This window comes from Hemicordylus capensis, chromosome 5, assembly GCF_027244095.1.
Source record: "Hemicordylus capensis ecotype Gifberg chromosome 5, rHemCap1.1.pri, whole genome shotgun sequence".
In the NCBI taxonomy this organism is placed as follows: Eukaryota; Metazoa; Chordata; class Lepidosauria; order Squamata; family Cordylidae; genus Hemicordylus; species Hemicordylus capensis.
In genome coordinates, this window is record NC_069661.1 from 203268218 (window position 1) to 203289044 (window position 20827).

The 20827-nt window shown below is 43.3% G+C and overlaps 1 protein-coding gene across 1 annotated transcript in view; it reads right to left on the reverse strand.

Moving 5' to 3' along the window:
- Positions 1-20827, reverse strand: part of DCN (decorin) — a 57635-nt gene that overhangs the window by 3486 nt on the left and 33322 nt on the right. Inside the window, exons 4-7 of the mRNA XM_053255957.1 lie at positions 10220-10433; positions 9397-9510; positions 6893-6986; positions 1209-1347 (exon numbers count right to left, since the gene is read on the reverse strand). Coding sequence (XP_053111932.1) covers positions 1209-1347; positions 6893-6986; positions 9397-9510; positions 10220-10433 — 561 coding nt within the window. The remainder of the gene's footprint in view (positions 1-1208; positions 1348-6892; positions 6987-9396; positions 9511-10219; positions 10434-20827) is intronic.

A 20827-nucleotide genomic window follows, 5' to 3' on the forward strand; every position in this document is an offset into this window, starting at 1 on the left:
GCATATTGGATGCCCTGTGTATTCCCTGCCACTAGATTAGAACAATAGACTCTAGAGTTTATTTTTACAGCATGAAGTAAAATAAATAGTCTTCTGATACATTCATCACAATAGCTATGCACAGTGTGTTAAAGATTGTATATGAACATTATATCGGTTTGCCCTTTTCTAATATTTAAAAATATTTTATGTGATCTGTTGTTCATTTATTACATTATATCCCCCTTTCTTCCAAGATGAAATGTAAAGGTGGAAGTCTTGTGATTGCAAGCATGAATTGTCCCCTTTGCTAAACAGGATCTGCCTTGGTTTGCATTTGAATGGAAGACTACATGTGAGCACTGTAAAAGATTCCCATTAGGGAATGGAGCCATAGCCCAGTAAGAGAGATCTTCATGCTTGTATGCAAAAGGTCTCAGGTTCACTCCCTGGCATCTCCAGGTAGGGCTGAGAGGAGCTCCTGCCTGTAACCTTGGAGAGCCGCTGCCAGTCTTGGTAGACAATATGGCGCTAGATGGACCAAAGGTCTGACTCAGTATAAAGCAGTTTCCTGTGTTCCTACCTATGTTCCCAAGCAGGGCACATCTGGTTACTTGGCAGTCTCCCATCCAGGTGCTGATAAGATCCAGACTTCCTCAGTGTTAGGAAGGTTGTGTTGTTACTGTAATGGCTTCAGACTCTTTCATCCACACGTTTATACATTACTTCATTTAATTAAAGGGCAAATCTTCAATATCACATGCTGCAGTTACGAATTACAGATTACTTCATGAATGAGAAAGCATACAGTTTACTGCATAATTTGATTTCCCTGGAATCCTTGTTAGGCAATTGCTAGAAGAATTACCAGCAGTAGCCGGCATCTAGTCTCAGAAAGCACCAGCATTTTTCTCAAACTGATGGTGCAGCTGTGCTGCAGACCAATGCAGTTCCACTGTGTGTGCAGAAAGGGCAGTTTTTGCTGCTCTCCTCTGCCCCAGAAGCACTCACTGCAATGCAGAAGTAGGTTCCTGAAGGCCGCAAAACCCTCAGAGACCTCAGAAACCCTACAGAGACCCACATGGAATAATTCCAGGGGCAGGGGAGACTGGCAAAAATCCCCTCTTGGGCATGCATGCTGCATTAGTCAAGCATTCATTGGAAACACTTCTTTAGTCCGGATATTGCCCAGTGTATGTTGCATGCCAATTAAATATGGTGTACTTTACCTGTATGTATTTGTGCTCCCCCAGGCCACCAGGTACTTTGGAAAGGTCATTGTTGTTTAGATGGAGCTCTCTCAAATGAGGCACATGGTTCAAAGTGCCATTATCCATACTAGCAATGTTATTGAAACTGAGGCCAAGTCTAAAAGGAGAACAAAAATATAGTGAAAAGCACTAGTTAAATAACTGTGACCATAGATAAGTGTTTGTTGCCAAAGATTCATAAAACACACTTTAAATTCCTTAAGTTAGTCTGATTTTTCTTGGATTTGTTCTATATTATATGTACTCTCTAGTTTTACTTCACAAATGTGTCAAGTTAATGCAAAAGATACTATACATATAAATATGTATTACAGTTGCAGTTAATTCCATTGTAGTACTTTCATATGCCAGCCAGTATGGTGTAGTGGTTAGAGTGTTGGACTAGGACCAGGCAGACCTGAGTTCAAATCCCCATTCAGCTATGAAACTCACTGGGTTACTTTGGGCCAGTCACGTATCTCTCAGCCTAACCTACCTCACAGGGTCATTGTGAGGATAAACATAACCATGTACACTGCTCTGGACTCCTTGGAGGAAGAGTGGGATATAAATGTATAAATACATAAAATAAAATGAATATGGCCAAATTTGTTCCTGTTTAGTCTTGTTCTGAAATTGATTTTCCTCCGTTTCAATCCGAATGTATATGATTGTATTATATATTATCACAACCAATGTAGCCAAAATGTCAAATTGGTGGCTTAGCAGGGAACAGTTACTATAAAAATCTGAGCCTATCAGTGAGAAGCACCACCCAGTGCTGGCCCTTCTAGCAAGGGGGCAGGGTGGGCAGAAAATAAGCTGTGGGTTGAGGAACTTTGCGACTGCCCTGCTCACTGCCTGGTGGTGGGGCAAGGAGATGGAGATTGAGGCAGTTGGGGCAGATGAGAAGTGGGAACAAGCCACACCTATAGCTTGTATTCCACCTGCCCCATCTGGATTGGCCACTATTAGTACTAGCCAGCTAAACTGGTTGATGTTGAAAACAGGGGTCGACTCAATAACATTGCTGAATACTGGCAAACCCAAGCCATATCAGCGATCCAGAAACTGTCAAAGACTGATGATATGTTCTTTCTGAGGCTAGCAAGGGGTGCATGTTCTGGATGACGTTTTGTGACTCTATCAACCAGTTAGAAAACTGCAGGAAAAGGGAACAGGATTATTAACGGCTTGCTTTTATATTATTATTATTTTTCCTATAATTCTTCACAGTTCCCAAAAGCAGCACCTGAAATAGTGATCAAACAAGAATAATAGAAATTGTCACAAGGAACAAATTAAAACTCAATTCTAAATGACAGGGGGAAATGCAGTTTAAAAAAAAAGATCCAAAAGGCCATCTGAAATCATCAGTCTAAAAGTGAAGCTCCTCACCAAGGCCCTAGGATGTCAGCATGCATGTTTTTTAAGGCTGTTTAGCGACATCTTAAAAGCCATTATTTTTCATATCAATAATCCATAAGCCTTTCAAAACCATATGGTGCTTTTTTGTGTGTGTTAATGGATTTGTGTCAGTCATGCGCACACACAAAATGTGAATCGAGCAGAAAACAAAGACACAGAATTTGATGATACTATTTAAACCCTGGAAATCTCAGTTTGCATGCTTTTCCAAGGCTGGTTCCATGAACTAAGAAGGGAACTATCCACAGTTCCAAAGACTTGGTGCCCTGGGGCCCACACGATGGACGGAGTTCTCAACAAGAGTATGGTTCAATATATTGAAATTATCAAATACGTTCTTTTCATTAAAGGCAGTAAAACTTGAATGTAAAATTAAAATATAATCCCAGATCAAGCATTATTGCAATATGTTAGACATAGGATTCAGTGGCTGACATACTGCATGTTATACACATGGTGTATGTAACACATGGATTGGAATGTAATGTTTGCACATTTACATAAAAGTGCCATTGCGCATACATTAAAATTGTTACATGATGGCATAGCCATGATATATAATGGCCAAACAGTTGTGCAAAAATTGTGGTAGTGGAGTTGCACAGTGATGCCATTATATATCATGACCTCTCTGTTGTGCAACTCCATTTGTGCAATTTTTGCACTTGCACAACAGTGCTCCTGTGTGGTGGTGCATACATTACATTCTGCTGCATATACAACAGTGCACGGGATGTCAGTCAGAGAGAAGAGAGTGGGCCAGGGGAGTCTCCAATGTATATTCTTCCTGCAGACCTCTTACAGTCTTTTGAAAAAACCTTCCTTGGTGCCACAACTCTCTAAGGTCATTCTCACATCCATTGCAGCCCAGTGGGGAGGGTGCGGGGGGAAGGCAAGATCAATCTGCTTGGGCTGTGTAGAGCCCGAGCAGACACACAATTGAGGACCTGGGTAAAAGGGTATGCACACAAGCTTTTACCCAGGTAAAACCCCGTGAGGTAGCACTGGGATCAGCCAAGATCCTAGTGCTTCATGCAAGCAGCCCTACCCACAGGGGCACACCTTGGTAATTTTGGTGCCCGGACCTGAAAGACTGCAGCTCCCCCCCCCCCACACACACACCAGATAAAATTAAAAAGTTAAAGTTTGTAAAAAGTTAAACCTGCATTTTTCAAAGGCCTCCAGTGGAGGGCCTCCCCATAGGAATGCTGTCGCTGTCCCGCTGCACCAAACCGTGGTGCGGAAAGGTCCAGGGGGCCTCCAAAGGCCTAGAGGGGCCTCCTGCTGCCATGCCACCCTTCCGCTGCCCGTGGCACCAAAAACTTCAAGAATTCTAGCCGCCATGTGCACAGCCAGGGTGTGTAGGGGGTGAGCCGAGCACGCCTCCCCCACCCCAGTGGTGGTGGCAGCAGCGGGCAGAGCGGGAGCAGCCTCTGGGCCTGACCATTCAGCCGAGTGGCCCTTGAGAACTGCGAGGTGCTCCAGTGTGCCTGGGCAATTGGAATAGTGTGTCGCAAGCCCTGTGGCCCCCAAGGTCCAGGGCTAAGAGCGCCTCTGCCTACCCACCTAGGGCTGCCCAAGCCTGGGCAGAGCTGCTCGTGAAACCAGCCTCTCTGTGCCTCACTGTATTTACCCAAAGAAAAGATGACCTCCTTAAAAATAGAGATGAAATACAGGTTATACTTGTATTTGTCCAAAAGCAACAGGACTCTGAATTTAAAACAATCCCTCAATTTCTAACACCTAGTACTGGTTTCAGGTAAATACTGTAAATGTCTTTCTTGCCAAATTAGATTCCTGTTAGCCTCTAGTATTTTTGGGTCATCTGGCCTTATTCTCTTGAATGTGTTATGCCACTCAAGGTATGAAACACATTTTGTTAGAGCAAACAATTGTCTCCATAAGGTTGTTATCATTTGCTCTCATCCTACAATATTGATTTTAGTTGTTGGCAACATATAATGAATGAATGTCTAGCCTCTTACCATTTGAATGATGTTATGCCTTTTAGTACCAGATTACATTTGAAATTAGATTTTAGAACCAGATAAGATTTGAATATCTGTGTACATTTTGCTGCAGCTAGAGGGACCTGTTTGACCATAATATCAATGTACAGAAGAGGGGGATTTATTTTATTTTATGTTAGTTTTGTGTAGAACAGTGTAGAGTTATACTGTTTGTGGAAAATGGGAGAAACCAGCAAGATAAATATTTATGAGAATTGAAGTTTACTGTCTTCTTTTTGTACAAATGTTTATAAAATACCAATGTATAAAACCATTTTAAACCTTGATTTAGAAAAAATTCAGTATAAGCTTGAGTTGGACTGAAATTCATAGAAATCTAAAGAAACATGGTAGATATAAATATTTGCTCTGCTCATGGAAGGAGACCAGCACTTTTGGAAGGATCCCTTCTGTAAGCAGAGGTCTCCTTTCATGAACAAAAGCTGTCCATATATTCAGTAGTGATACAGCAATGGAGTTTGGACTAGACAAGTGTGCTGCATTAATAATGAACAGAGGAAAAATAAGAAAAACAGAAGGAATATAACTGCCCAATGGAAGCAAAATCAAGAACCTGGAAGAGAAAGAACATTACAAATACTTGGGCATTCTCCAGGCTGATAACATTGCACACACTGAAGTTAAAAGAAAAATTGGAAGTGAATACATCAGGAGAGTTAGAAAAATCCTCAAGTCCAAACTCAATGGCGGGAACACCATACAAGCCATAAACACCTGGGCTATACCTGTTATCAGATACACTGCAGAAATAATAGACTGGACCCAGGCAGAGCCAGAGATGCTGGATCGTAAGACCAGGAAAATCATGACCATCAATCATGCTCTGCACCCCCACAGTGATGTAGATAGGCTATACCTCCCTCGCAGCTCAGGTGGAAGAGGAATGCTGCAAGTCCATCAAACAGTAGAGGAGGAGAAAAGAGGCCTTGAAGAATATATCAAGGACAGTGAAGAAGATGCACTTCAAATGGTCAATAACGTGAAACGATTCAACACCAATGAAAGAAAGTTGGCCTACAAGAAAGAACAAGTCAAGAACCGAGCAGAGAAATGGAAAAATAAGCCACTGCATGGTCAATATTTGCACAATATAAGTGGAAAATCAGACATCACCAAGACCTGGCAATGGCTTAAGAATGGCAATTTGAAGAAAGAAACAGAGGGTTTAATACTGGCTGTGCAAGAACAGGCACTAAGAACAAATGCAATAAGAGCAAAAGTCAAAAAATCCACGACAAACAGCAAGTGCCGCCTTTGTAAAGAAGCAGATGAAACAGTGGACCACCTAATCAGCTGATGTAAAAAGATTGCACAGACTGACTACAAACAAAGGCATGACAAGGTAGCAGGGATGATACACTGGAACATCTGCAAAAAATACAAGCTACCTGTAGTCAAAAATTGGTGGGACCATAAAATTGAAAAAGTTGAAGAAAATGAAGATGTAAAAATATTATGGGACTTCCAACTACAAACAGACAAACATCTGCCACACAATACACCAGATATAACTGTAGTCGAGAAGAAAGAAAAGCAAGTGAAAATAATCGACATAGCAATACCAGGGGATAGCAGAATAGAAGAAAAAGAAATAGAAAAAATCACCAAATACAAAGATCTACAAATTGAAATTGAAAGGCTGTGGCAGAAAAAGACCAAAATAATCCCAGTGGTAATTGGCGCCCTGGGTGCAGTCCCAAAAGACCTTGAAGAGCACCTCAACACCATAGGGGCCACAGAAATCACCATCAGCCAATTACAAAAAGCAGCTTTACGGGGAACAGCCTATATTATGTGACGATATCTATAACAACAGCAACAACATTGACAATAAAATTCAGCCATCCCAGGTCCTTGGGAAGGACTCTGGATAAAACAAACCAGTCAATAACACCTGTCTGACTGTGTAAACAAGAGATAATAATAGAATAAACCATAATATTATTATAACTTTATAATAATAATAATACAATAAACCATGCAAAGCTAGACAACTAGTAGTGACTAGAGAAATGTCTGCTTTCTTGAATTAATTTAATACTGTTGATCTTCAATACTGCTGTTTTTTCTTGCCAAAATTTTTAGGCATGATCCAACCCAAAACAGCCTGAAACCCGTTATGAACAGAGTGACATCTGGCTCTTAAACAATTTGTGGGCTACCAGTTTTACATAAGACTGGGAAGTTATATAAAACCATCATTACTTAGCCAAATTGGCAAGTCCATGTAGGCTGTCCGCATCGACTTTGTTAATTTTGTTGCCGTCAAGGTGAAGTTCGGTCAGAGATGTGGGAAGACCTGCAACAAAAGGATGCACCAAACGAAATTTTTCATCACATACGATACAACAAGACAACTGGTCCTAGTTATCCTCAAGATAATGACCCTTTTCTCATGAGCAGTGAGAAAGGGCAAGAGGGTTAGTGAGGAGAAAGCCCTAAAGAGCTTACCTCCTTGCAGACGATCGAGAGTATCCTCTTTGGCAGGCGGATCACTCGCCCAGATGATTACCGGCTTCTGCCGGTAGCTTGGAGGGCCAGGGTGCCAGGACACATCAGCCCACGTCACCCCACCCCTGGAGCTCCAATAATGTACCATGCAAGTGGATGGTGCATTATGAGGATCTCCCCTCCCTTCCCCAAAGCTGCCTGGGACCTCTGCAGTCTGCCAGCCGTGGCTACAAATAGCCATGGCTGGCAGACAGTCACAGAAACGGGATTAGGAGAGCACTCGCTCTCCTAACTTTGTTTTGGAGGATGGCTGCCTAGGAGAGTTTGCTGCCTAGACGCCACCATGGTTGGGCCTGATCACACGTGCAGGCAAAATCGGGCTGGGCTTCCTTAGCCCAGTTTTGCCTGCACGTGTGAGTAGTTTCTGTGTCTTGCATTATTTTGTCTTCACTGGCACAATTCCTCTGATTAGTTGGCTTGGCACCACTTAGTTGTATCTTGCCTTAGCACTTAACACTGCACAGTTGGCTTGTGTTACCTGTACTGCTGGTGCATTTGCACTGCAGTGATGCACAATCTTTCTTGTTGGAACCCTTCAGCAATAATTTGCTAAAGGATTCACACGGAGTGAAGGCTAATGTGTACCCTCTTTTCAATTCTTGCTGCAACACAGCCATGGTCAAAAGTTCTGATGAAACCCAATAATCTTTTCCCATTGAAAACTGGAAAATTTCCATGTGGAAAATTGCACTTGGAGGTATTAGAATAAATGTTTTAATTGTTTAGTTTTGGAGTGGTTTTTGTATGACTGAGCAAAAGTTAAAATGTAATCATTAAAAAACTTTTATTTAAAAGAAACTGGGGGGGGGGAGATTACAAAAAAATAATTCATTTTAAATTTCGTCTCTGCATGGGAGATTTTAATGACTCATGTAAGGCATTATGTACTACCAGATGTTGTTATTATGATGGGTAAGGAGTATATGGACAGAGGCTTATATTTGGAAATGCCCATGAGCAGAAAAGTAACTACAGAGATATGCAGTATTATATCCCTGCATGGGATCCCAAGGGGAACTGAGCCACTCAGTGCTTGCTCAAGACATCTGTCTTGACAATGGGAGACAGGACTCCCAGTGCTCCTCCCCTTTGCACGTACATCCTCCTCCTTTCCCTTTTTTTCTTAGTGGGGGCCAGGTAGGCATTTTGTTGACTTACTGGTGACCCATTAAGGCCTTACAGGGTTATTATAAGAAATAGAACAAGGTGATGCATGTGAAGTGCTTTGAGTACAGGAGAACCCCGTTATTCATGGGGGTTCCATTCCATGGGGGGGTGCTGATAGTGAATCTGTGAATAACAGGGCATTAAAGTCAATGTAAATTGGTGGATTAGGTTCCTGCACTGCCCAAAATCGCCTCCAAATTACCACCCCCCAAATGACAAAATAGGCCAAATATATGTGCTCTACCACTACCCTTCAGGACTCCAAGGAGTCCATGAGTAAAACACTTGCTGAAAAACAACTGAAAATTATGTTTTCCCCTTTTTAAAAAAAGAGAGAGCCATAAAACGCCTTCTGAAGTCAAAACGGTGAATGGAAATGACCTCCAACCTCATTTCTGGCCACCTCTGACCTGTGGATATGCGAGTTTAACCCTTTGTGGCTGATTTTTCCCCATGTATACTGAGATCAGGTGTCCATTACATGTTACTTCTGTCTGAACAGGTACCCCTGGGTTCCCTTTCTTGGCCATGCTAAGGTGTGACAGAACCCTGGGCCCTGGTTTTTAAATTTGCAGATTTTATGATACACACACACACACCCCGACAGACTGGTTTTGTGGGCACTTTATAAAAGAAAGGGGAAGGTCATCTATGCATTGGCTACTCTGCATGTACACCCTGTACAATCTGTAGAGTTCCCTCGCATCTACAGATGCGTCTACATTGTGTACAAACATTATTACATCTTAAAAGCAGAATGTAGGTGGAGTATAAGTAAAACTGGTTGTGCACAAAGATGGAATTAACCTTTCAAGTTTAAAGGGGAAATTCCTATAAACTGCAGAGAGCTACTTAGATGGCATGGTATAAAATATATTAAATAACTAAAGGGTGAGGATACACACTCTTTATGTCACTCATTGCTTTATTGTGGGAAAAACTAGCCCCCTAAGAGTACAGAATTCACAATTGACACAGCACATTTTTCCATCATTTATGATTCACTGTAATGTTTCCCATAGTATTCTTACCTTTAGGAATGCTAGTTATATTAGTATCTGAAATACGGATGTAGGAGAGTTTCTTCATCCCTTGAAATGCTCCATTTTCTATACCTGAGCTTTTTAGAGGGTTGGTGCCCAATTCTTTTTAAAAAAAAGAAAAGAAAGTGGTTAAATAGATTAATATTCCTCATCACATCTCCAACTGTATTTAGTTGGCTGCTGCACTGCAGTTTTCAAAGATTTTAAGTCTGATGCCAGAGAATCAGTTAGCACACTTGGGTCCCCTTCATACACAGTGGCAAACTGTTTAATGGACCCACAATTTGCCTCCATCCCACCTGGATAGAGGGATGGAGGAGGAATGTAAACTTATGATTGCATTCTTATGTCTGGGAGCCAGCAAAGGGGATGGACTGGCCAATGGGAGGGAAGCCCATCAGAGGAGCTTCCTCTATACCTCCGATTTGGGGGTAATCCTGATGTAACTCATCCTAATCCTGATGTAACTCATCACTACTGAGCCCTTTCTTGTCTTGTCTAAGCATTACCAGCAAAAAAGGAGAAAGGGGATGATAATGGACAGGCAGAAGCTAAACATGTTTAGGGGACTCCAGTTTCCATGTATGGTTCAGCACTTTATTGATCTCTTCATGAGCATCTGCATAGACACACTTAATTTTATTTCCTCACTTTTTGAACCACCCACCATTGTATCATCCTTTGAGAGTGCTGGCATCAATAATCTAATTAAGGTGCTCTTCCACAATCTGGATTTTGTCAAATTCGGCAGCGCTGACATCTTTAGTCTAATCAACTTTCATAAACCTCATAAATAAGCCGCAATGCATACCTACAACAATCACATTATTCAGTCCATTGAAGACAGATTTCCTTAATTTGTTTATCTCATTCTCATGTGCCCGTAGTTCTTGCAATGTTTTGGGCATGTTATCTGGAAGTTCCTTCAGGTTGTTCTTGGAAAGATAAAGTCTCTCCAGCTTCGTCAGTGGAGCAAAGGCTCCAGGGCTGATCTTTTTGATTTTGTTGTTAACGAGAATCAATGCCTGTAAAGGAGAAATTGCAAAGCAGTTATGTTAATGCAGCTCCAGGGCATACTATCAGAGGGAAGATGTAAACATTCACTAAAATGCTAGTTCTTCAGTTCTGTATGGCTTGGTTTACATTTTGCCTTTGATGCAGTAAAGTCATTAGGACCAGATTTAGGGGCAATTGACCCAGACCAGAGGTGCTGGGGCTTGGTGGCGGGGGGGGGGGGCACCAGTTATTCTTAAAATTAAAAAAGCTTCTACAAGGTAAGAAACTAATTCATTCTTATTTGGCATGAATAAATATACAGATCCATCCATGCAAATTTATCATTGTATATGAAAGAGATAAATCATGCTGTAGATGGTGCATCAAAGTGAGCTACAAAGGGGTTTACAAATGTAATAAAAAACAAAATATTCAAGAGCAAGTAGGAGGCTACCAAAAATGCACAGACAAGGCAACCTAGGGGTTTTTTGGCCAGGCATACAGAATGATACACAGATGGGTTTCTTGTGCATATCCAGTGTCATGTTGAAACTGAGCAACAATGTACTTACAATATAATAAATTAGCTTAACCCACACAGAGCATCTGCACACTAGTACTTGATTGTTCCCCTCACCCCCAGCCGCAGCCCACCTCACCTCAGATATCTCCCCACCCTCACCTCACTCCTGCTCCTAGTCCTCCATCCCATTGCTTCCACCCCCATCACCCCTCTTGTTCAATCCTCCATCCCTTTACTCCATCCCCCTCACCCCTATTGGTTGCAGCCTATTTGCCAAGCTGCAGCCCTCTATCCCCAATGAGCTCCCCACCTTCACCTGAGCCCTGCTCCTTCTCACAAGAGCAGCAGCAGCAGTTGACCGGTCCCTTCCTTGCTTCTGCCACCGCCATGGCCGCTCGTTCACCTCAGGCTGCTGACAGGCCTGGGCCCACCCCTTGCCTGTCTGCCCCCCTCCACCAATGGCCTCGGTAGCCCCAAACAGCAGCCATGGTTGACTGCGCCCTTCCTTGCTGCCAATAGACACCGCCATGTCTGCTCGTTCCCCTCAGGCTGCTGACATGCTCGGGCCCACGCCTCACTCTTCCTTCTTTCTCTCTCTCCCCTCCCTCCCTTCCTGAGTTAACAGATTTTGTTCATCTTGTTTCCACATCTAATTTACACAATGGCAGCCTCCTTCTCCTGAAGGGGCTCTTTCCTCCCTCACGACCCCTTTCTTCACAGATCCTTGCCCGCTATCCTTAGGAGGGCTGGAGAGCGCAGGGCTGGAGGGAAGGGGAAGAGAGGAGAGATGGGGCAGGAGGAGGGGGGGCGGGGAAACAGCCAGCCCCAAAGCACCACATAGATGCTCTGTGCGGGGTCAGCTAGTATATATAGATTCCTCTCCTGTAAACTCAAGAACATCTTCCCACCAGAAAGAATTGCATTCCAACTAACCTTAACCATCACAGGCTCCTGCTCCCTATCTGCATATGGAATCCCCACTGCCCAATCACCATGGTGCTTCTGCTCCCATAGGCTCCTCCTCCCTCTCTGCATATGGAATTCCTACTGCCCAATCAGGTGCTTCTGCTCGCGAACTCTCACAAGAACTGCCATGCATGGAATTAGCCATGGGTATGCCTTAGCGAATTATAGATAGATAGATAGATAGATAGATAGATAGATAGATAGATGCCCTTGTCATACTTCATACATGAAGATATACAATATGCATTTGCCCCTGTACAGAAAACTCCATAGGATAAATGGCATACCTAGTTTTTCACGGCATAAAAATCTGTTAAATCTAACATATAGTGATTACAAAACCTCTGGCATGTGCTATGAATTCAGAGTGAATAATGACTGTGTCTGTGCCACTTCAAACCCCCCCCCCCACACACACACAAAGGTTCATACCATTCACATTCTCACACAAATATCTCGTGTGCAGAACAAACAAAATCCTGTTCCAAACCTCAGAGAAAATGGCTTTCAGCCATAGCTTCATGTGTGCTTGGGCTCATTCCTGGAACATGGTTTCAATATCACTATACCAAGTCCTAGTACTAGGGTTGCCAACTCTGACTGAAGTTATCCCTGGAGATATCCTTTTCCAATATTTTTTCTAGTCTTTTTCACAATATCAGGTCAATAACATCTCCAGGGTTGCTTTCAAGAGTCACCTGGGGTTTGATGCTGATTCCTGGAGACTCCAGACCACACCTGGAAGATTGGCAGCCAACCTAGTATATGTGAGACCAAAGTGAACTTCTCTCACCACTGAACAACTAACAATCTCCTCACAGACACTTAATGAAGGGTTGCATGCCTTCCGTACAGGCATGGTCCCAGCACCTCTTTTTTTTAGAGAAATTAAGCATTTGCTGCCATCATGCTGTGCAATCACAGTGCCACCAACCTCCATGCTGTGGTCCTATTCGGAATTCAGCCCTGCAAGCTCCAGATAAATTTGGGGAGGACAGGTCTATCTATAGCTACTAGTCTGAGGGCTATAGGCCACCTCTAGCCTCAGAGGCAAGATGCCTCTAAATGCCAGTTGCAGGGAAGGAACAGCAGAAAAGAGGGGTCATGCCCTTAGCTCTTGCCTGTGGGCTTCACAGAGGCATCTGGTGGACCACTGTGTGAAACAAGATGCTGGACTAAATAGGCCTTGGGATCTGGCAGGACTGTTCTTATATTCACATGTAATCTACTTGCAAATGAAGTATAATAATATATGAATTATTTTTATTATTTATTTATTTATTTATTTATTTATTTATTATTGTTAAAACTTTTATACCGCCCTTCCAAAAGGCTCAGGGAGGTTTACATTTCTTAATAAACAAAAAGAAAATTGGGGGGAAAGAGAGATAATGAAGTTAAACTAATTACATGCTGACACATTTAATGTCACGTGTACTCTGGCACTTAATTGTGATTTTATATAATTTAATTTATTGTTCTTAATTTACTGTACACCACTCTGATAGTTTCACTGAAGAATTACTTAAATTACACCTTAAGTTACGCCTTAAATAAATAAATCTGGAGAGGAAGCAGCTCTGCTGAGATGAGGAGAGCTTATGTGCAGGGATGGTGCAAGATTGGAGTGGGCCCTGGGACAAAAAGAGAAGATGAGTCCCTGCTGTCTTACCTCCTTGTCTTCTTCTTCAGAGAAGCAGGAGGGGAGGACTTAAGAACCAGCTGTCATTCAGGTGCTGGACCTCCTCTCCTTAGGGGCCTGGGGGCACATGTCCTCTTCCCTTGTTGAATTATAGTTATGCCCCAGCTTACATAAGAACAGAAAGTAAACTGCAAAGGGACATTTAACAGTGGTGTGCTCTGTCTCTCAAACACCGTCCTCCTCTGCACTTAGATAATCAATCTGTGGGCTATAGGGGAGGTGGCAGCATTCATCTTCCAAATCTTCTATTTCACTCTTTCTTTCTCTTTCCTCTCTGACACATGCACTGTTTATTGCAAGGCTTCACCACTACAATCAGAATATAATATAAAGCGTATCCCCATGTTATATTCAATGCACATATCTTCTGTGTGTGATGTACACATGTACAGATTTGGGCATATTGGGGCTTCCGGGGGGCGCACGGCCCCCGCTCCCCCCAGGCCCCACTGGCTCCGTCTCAGAGCCGGCAATCGTGTGGGCGGCCGATCTGGCCACCCAGGGCTCCCTTCCCACTCACTGCAACAAACCGGGTCTCATGGATTGTGAGACCCGGTCCACTGACTTTCCTATTTCCACCTAGAGAGCTGAACTCCTGTCTTGGGCCAAGACCTTCGCCACTGGACCACAGGGGATGTCATGTGAACATATTCTGCGTCCTGTGAATCTTACTCTTTTCCTCCTGTCTACCTGTTTCCTCATCAATGAGGAATTGATGATATTTCAGATATTATGAGATTAAAGACATTTCTGTTTGCAAAATGCTTCAAGATGTTTGGAAAGAAATAATTATTTCTGAGTAAAACTTCCTTATTTATTATTTCGATCAGTAGAGCACAGCTGGAGAGCATTTTTGGTCCCTGAATACATCATGTTGTTTGCGAGAGTGGAAAAACAGATGGTTCGCCTCTCTGTGTTTTGATATCTAGCCATCCTAAATCCTTTCCTAATTAAATCTATGTCAGCTAACTTTAAAACTAGTGGGAGTAAAAACTGGATCCTTAGAAAGATCAGAAAATACAAAAACATCTGCAAGGAGGGAAAGTGTGTAGGGAAAGCATAAAGGAAAAGCAAAAAAGGAGAAACTATCATTTTGAACAGTGAATGTGTTGTGTATTTTTTCCCCCAGTGTATCTGATTTCCTGTTCATCATCAGTGAAACAAGAAGTATGTTTTGCAGATGGCTCCACTGTGTATAGGATAGATTTGTATGGTTTCAATTTGTACACAAGCCAGCAGGAGCCAGATCTGCAAGCGGAAGAGGTCACCCATAGTTCAGCATAACAAGCAAGAAGTTTCTCTCAAAAAGCATTTAGAAACATTTACTATTTATTTAGCCATATTTTCCACTCTCAGTTCAGAGATACAAGATCTGCCCCAACAGACGAATGACCAGTCTACTCTAATACCAACCGGTGAAAATAACTGATACTTTACAACATCTCTTTTTCATCCACAAGCAAAGCATGCCAAACATTTTCCCCTGGCACAAACCCATACAGTTCAATTCTGCCTTTCCAAGTAATAGGAATTTCAGAGAAGGTTGTGTGGGGCCGTGGTTGGCAACTAGTTTGGTTAGCAGGCTAATCCCATGCTGGCCCATAGCATGCTGCAGTACCCTCCCTCCCCACTTGATATCACACCCCCAGCACCTTCTGTTTTACAAATCTCTCTCCCCACCTTCCTTTTCTAATAGGGAGGGAAGAGAAAAAGCAGTGTGGTGCCATTTTGCCTTATTTCCTCTGCAGACCATCTTTGGTGGGGTGTAGCAAGGTTGGAGTGGGCCTGCGATAAAAAGTGAAGATGGGCGCCTGCTCCCCTGTCATCTTCTTCTCCAGAAAGAGATGAGTGGGAGAACAAAGAGCAAGCTCTCACCCAGCCAGTAGGTCCCCCCTCCCTCATTTGTCCCCCAACATGTGTTCAATTGCAGCTATGCCACTTTTGAGGAGGTGGCTTGATTAGATTCCATTCTGCTCTGGATAACTGGCCCACCATATGATGCCTGAAGTGGTCTGCTTCATGTTTACACCAAGTCCACAGGTTGCCCACCCACCCATGCACTCTTGCGTGTCCTTGATCAGCCCTTCCAGTACTACACGACACTGATAAGGCAGGTTATTTGGTGAAAGGTTCCTGTTAGCATGGCTACAATAGGGATATGCATTTGTGCAGCAAGCCCATGTGTGATTTCTCCCTGTTTTACTCTCCATTCATTTTATTTAATTCATTTATAATCCACTATTCCTCCAAAGATCTCAGGGTGATGTCTGTATTTATGCATGTATGTAACACATTTTTTTACCACCCAAAACACAAGCTCTCTGGGCGGTTTACAACAAAACAATAAAAACAACCAATAAAAAAATTAAAACATTTCAACAATTAAAATTTTAAATGTTAAAATGATTAAAACACAATTAAAACAATGGGGCTATTCCTATGATCAGCAAAAATCGGGCTAGCCTCCACTAGCCCAATTTTTGCTGATTGTGAGAACCACCAGGCTCAGCCGTGAGCCCGGTGGTTCTAGAGTGGGTAACCCGCTCAAGTACCCCTCCCCTTAGCCCGGGTTTGCGGAGCGAGCACTCCGCAAACCCAGACTATCTGATCATGAGTAGCCACAGCACGGCTCCACATCACAGCTACTCATGAGTAGACCCCCAGGGGGGAGGCGAAAAGCTGCCTCCCAGCTCGGGGGGGTCTCCCCAGTATGCCCTGAACACTCGCACAGGGCATACTGGGACTCCTGGGGGCCGCACAGCCCCCGAGCTCCCCAGCCCCTGCTGGCTCCATCATGGAGCCAGCAATCGTGTGGGCAGCTGATCCAGCCACCCAGGGCTCCCTCCCAACTCGTGTGTGGTGAGAGCGGGATTAGCCCGCTCTCCCCGCGCACCCTGCTGAACTGATCGTGAGACCTGGTTCAATATCTAATTAGAAGCCTGAGTGAACGTATGCATATTGACTGTCTTTTAAAAAGTTGTAAGAGATGGGGAGGCTCTCATTTCAGCAGGAAGTGTGTTCCAAAGCCTCGGGGCAGCAATGGAGAAGGCCCATCCTCGAGTAGCCACCAGAAGAGCCGGTGGCAACTGCAGACGAAACTCTTCAGATGATCTCAATGGGTGGTGCGGTTCATAGTGAAGAAGTTCTCTTAAATACCCAGGGCCCAAGCTGTTTAGGGCTTTATAGGTTATAACCACAACCTTGTACTTTGTCCAGAAACATATTGGCAGCCAGTGTAGATCTTTTAAGATAGGAGTGATATGGTTTCTCCAAGATGACCCGAGACCAACCTGGCTGCCACATTCTGGCCTAACTGCAGTTTCCGGACTACATACAAAGGCAGCCCCACATAGAGTGCATTGCAGTAGTCAAGTCTGGAGGTGACCAGCAGAGTTCTTCCCATTTTTTATCCTCATTATAACTCAGTGGCGTAAGTTAGGGTGAGAGAAAAAAAGTGACCAGCTCAAAATCATTCAGTGGGTGAGTGAAGATTTGAACCTGGGCCTCCCTAGTTCTAGTCTGACACTCTAATCATCACATTACTTACCAACTCAGGCCAGAAAAATGCAAATTGAAAGTTAAGCGGTTTCTCCCACTGGAGCTTAAATTAAAGCAATGACAGTGTGTATAGAGGGTACCTGACCCTAGTAAAAATAGCATACATCCAAAAAGACAGCTCTCCACTTTGCTGGAGTGGTTGTGGGATGAAGGGAACCTATTTTCATCTTTGTTGGACCTGTGCTAGGGTCTCATCTTTTTGGACAGACATATTCACAGAGATGAGCGGGATTACAAACCAGAAAATAGGATTATGCCCCTAGCTAGCATTACCAAACACTGCAAAAATCAAACCATGCCGATGGACATCTTGTACAAGAACCAATGGCATATCACCATCTTAGAAAAGCTAACTCATATTATTCAGTCCCATTCAAACCAGACAACAAATAATTCTTTTTATGCAATTTGGTCAAATTTATTCTTTATACTAATCAGGAAAATTATTGTCGTTTTCTTACCCTAGACAATATTAGAGTGTGGCTGGATTGATGAATTGGGGTTTATCATATTATGTTTTGCTTTTTGTGTTTGGATCAATATTGCTTAACATTGTAAATTTGTTTTAATAAAGTTTTTTTTTTTAGAAGACAGTGCGGAGGGAGGGATGAGAAAGCAGGATTATTCCAACTCCTCCTATCTTGATGTTACCCCAAGGGCCAGCTCATAGTCTTTTGCAGGCCAAATTCTACATGACAGAAAATGCTAGACACTACAACAGGACTGAGTCTTTCATTATACGTAATGCATATTGGCTAGGGATGTGAAGAATCCATTCTATTTGAACCTGGTTTGAATAGAACCGGCCCAGTTTGACTGGTTCAGACTCAAACTGAACCGGACCCCAAAAATGGGTAGCAGTCCAAATTCGAGCCCAACTGGCTCTGGTTCTAATGGAACCAGTTCAGAATTGGTTTGGTGGTCCGAGGGGGCATGCTTGTAAAGGAGAATCTGGTGAGTATTCCCCTTTATAAGCAAAGGGGGAAACCATGCCTGCCTTAAAAAAATCCTAATAGGAGCAGCAAGAGGTCACCTTGTTATCGGAGGTGGGGGCAAGGTGGCAGCAGCACAGCTCCTCCAAACTCTGTGGGTGTGTGGAGCCTGAAACCAGGCCACGCTGGAGCACCAGGCCTGGTCCAGAGAGTTCGGAGGGGCTGTACTGCCTCTGAATATTACGTGCCCTCTCACCACCCCATTAGGATATTTTTAAAGGTAGGCAGGGTTCCCCCCTTTTCTTGTAAAGGGGAATCCTTTATAAAGGTAAATCCTCACCAGATTCCCCTTTACAAGCATACCCCCTCAAGCCAAATTGAACTGGTTCCAAACTGTTTGGCCCAGTTCGACTTTCAGACCAAACCTGGGGCCGGTTCAGCTCCAACTGGCTTGCGGTCCAGCAGTCTGGTTCAAGTTCAGCTGAAACTTGAACCAAACCACCAGAATTGGTTCCGTGCTCACCCCTAATATTGGCTGACATGCTGCGCAGGGTAACGTGGATGCTTCAGTACCCCCTGCACTGCTGTGAGTGTATAAAACACCACCCATGGTGCACAATCACAGTTGTGTGATGCCATGCCATTATTTCCAATAGAAGTAGTGTCACACAAATGCAATTGTGCAATTATAAGTCGCATTGGAACAGGGCTGTTCCATAAACCATGGGAGGAGTTTTAGACACACACAGCACCACAGTTTAGGTGGTGCTGAATTTTCTGCATTACCCAGTGCAGTATGTGAGCCATTATGTTCAGTCATGAGACTGAAACTATCTTACCATGTTTTAACACAATATTCTGGTATGTTGTTTCAGTGCATTATTTACTATAGTATGATCACACTACGAAATGTAATGACCGCTAAAAAAATTATAAAGTTCTTTGACTGTGTACCAAAATCCAGGTGTGTGCACAAACCATTATTATTATTATTATTATTATTATTATTATTATTATTATTATTATTATTATTTTGCGGTTTGGTCTGAATTCAGACTGATTTCAGATGAAACTGTGATTCTCCAAACTGGCTCACTTGAACTGACCGGCTGGCCCAGCCCATTTGACCAAACCAGCTCGAACCGGTTCAGTGGTTCGAGGGGCTATGCTTGAAAAGGGGAATCCCTGAAAAGGATTCTAAAAGGCAACCGAGGTGCAGTGAGAGGGCACCTTTTAAAGTAGACGTAAGGGGCTTGCCAGTCCAGTGGCAGCTGTCTGGAACTAACCTGCACCCCGCGGCTGCTGGCAGACTGGTAAGCCCCTTACATCTACTTTAGGAGATGACCTCTTGCAATGGACCAAGCTCAGTTAAGTTCGCTCACAGACTGGCCGGCCTTCCTGAAGGCCAGTCCGGCTCACAATCAAGCCACTCAAACCTGCCCAGTTCATGGTGGACTAGTTTGCTGCAAACCGTTCATGCATACCCCTACCAAATTCTTATTGCAATTTTTTCTTCTGCAATGTTCAAGTATTCTCTTAGTACAAATGTTCTCCCTCAGATTAACAGTCTTGACAGAATTCCTGTAGAATTTGGATTTTGTATTCTTAATTGGCTGAGTCATCCTGAGTTCTGTCTTGCCTGAAGGAGGTACCAAATGTGTGCCAACATTACATTTAGTTTGTATCTGTTTCTTCTCTGAAATAATTAACTCATAATATACAGTGTCTTAATGGTACTTCTACTGCACCACTTAAACTGCATTTTATTGTTTTATAGTTCTGATTATTGTTGTATGTTTTTATATGGTGGGGAGCTGTTTTGTGTTGCTAATTGTGTGAAAACCCAGGATAGCATTTCTGAAAATAATAAAATAGAATAAAAGCAGAATAGAAAAACAACGTGTTGCAGGGAGTGAACTTCTAGTTACCGTGTCTAGTCCCTGGCAAGGAGGCAAAACCATTCCATCATAAACAGCTTATCTATTATGTTTATAGTCCACCTTTCTTCTCTTCTTCCTACTAGGGTTACCAGCTCTCTAGGACTTGGACTGGGCGTTTTTCACACAGGGCTTTTAGTTCACATCACCTCTGGAATGGAGGGTGTACATTCACATATTGGCCAGATTTACCCCTAAGTCCCTATGAGCTACTGGGGAGCACTTCACACATGATTCAGGTTTTTCACTGCACATTAGAGTGTCACCAGATTTATATCTGGGGTTAAAAAACATGCATCTTTTGCGTTGTTTCTGGTGATTCCCCCCCCCCACTTCGAACTCACAATAAAGCCTCGCAGTATATTCATGGTAAAGGCTGCTGTGTGAAAAATGCCCTGGAGTCTCCAGGAAATCAGCATCAATTTCCCAGTGACTCCTGAAAGCAATCCTGGAGTTCACAATGGTTTGATATTGTGGGAAATAGAACTTCAGTCGAAGTTAGCAACCCTAGATGCTAACTATTGCAACTGTCTTCTCCTGTGACTAGTTTCTCTGTTGGCCACTAAGATACAGAATGTGTGTACTACATTTAATTCCAGCTTCTTCCAAGGAGCCCAGGGTAGCACACATGGGTTCCCCCACCCCAACTGTAACCTGAGGCAGATCAAGGTGACTGGCATCAATGGACAAGCCACCAGGACTGCTGCCAAGCTCACTATCCCATGCCAGCCATGTTCCTTCCTCTGCATTAGCCTGCTGATGCAGGGGTGTGGCTGACCCCGGGAACAGGTATGTGGTGACCTCT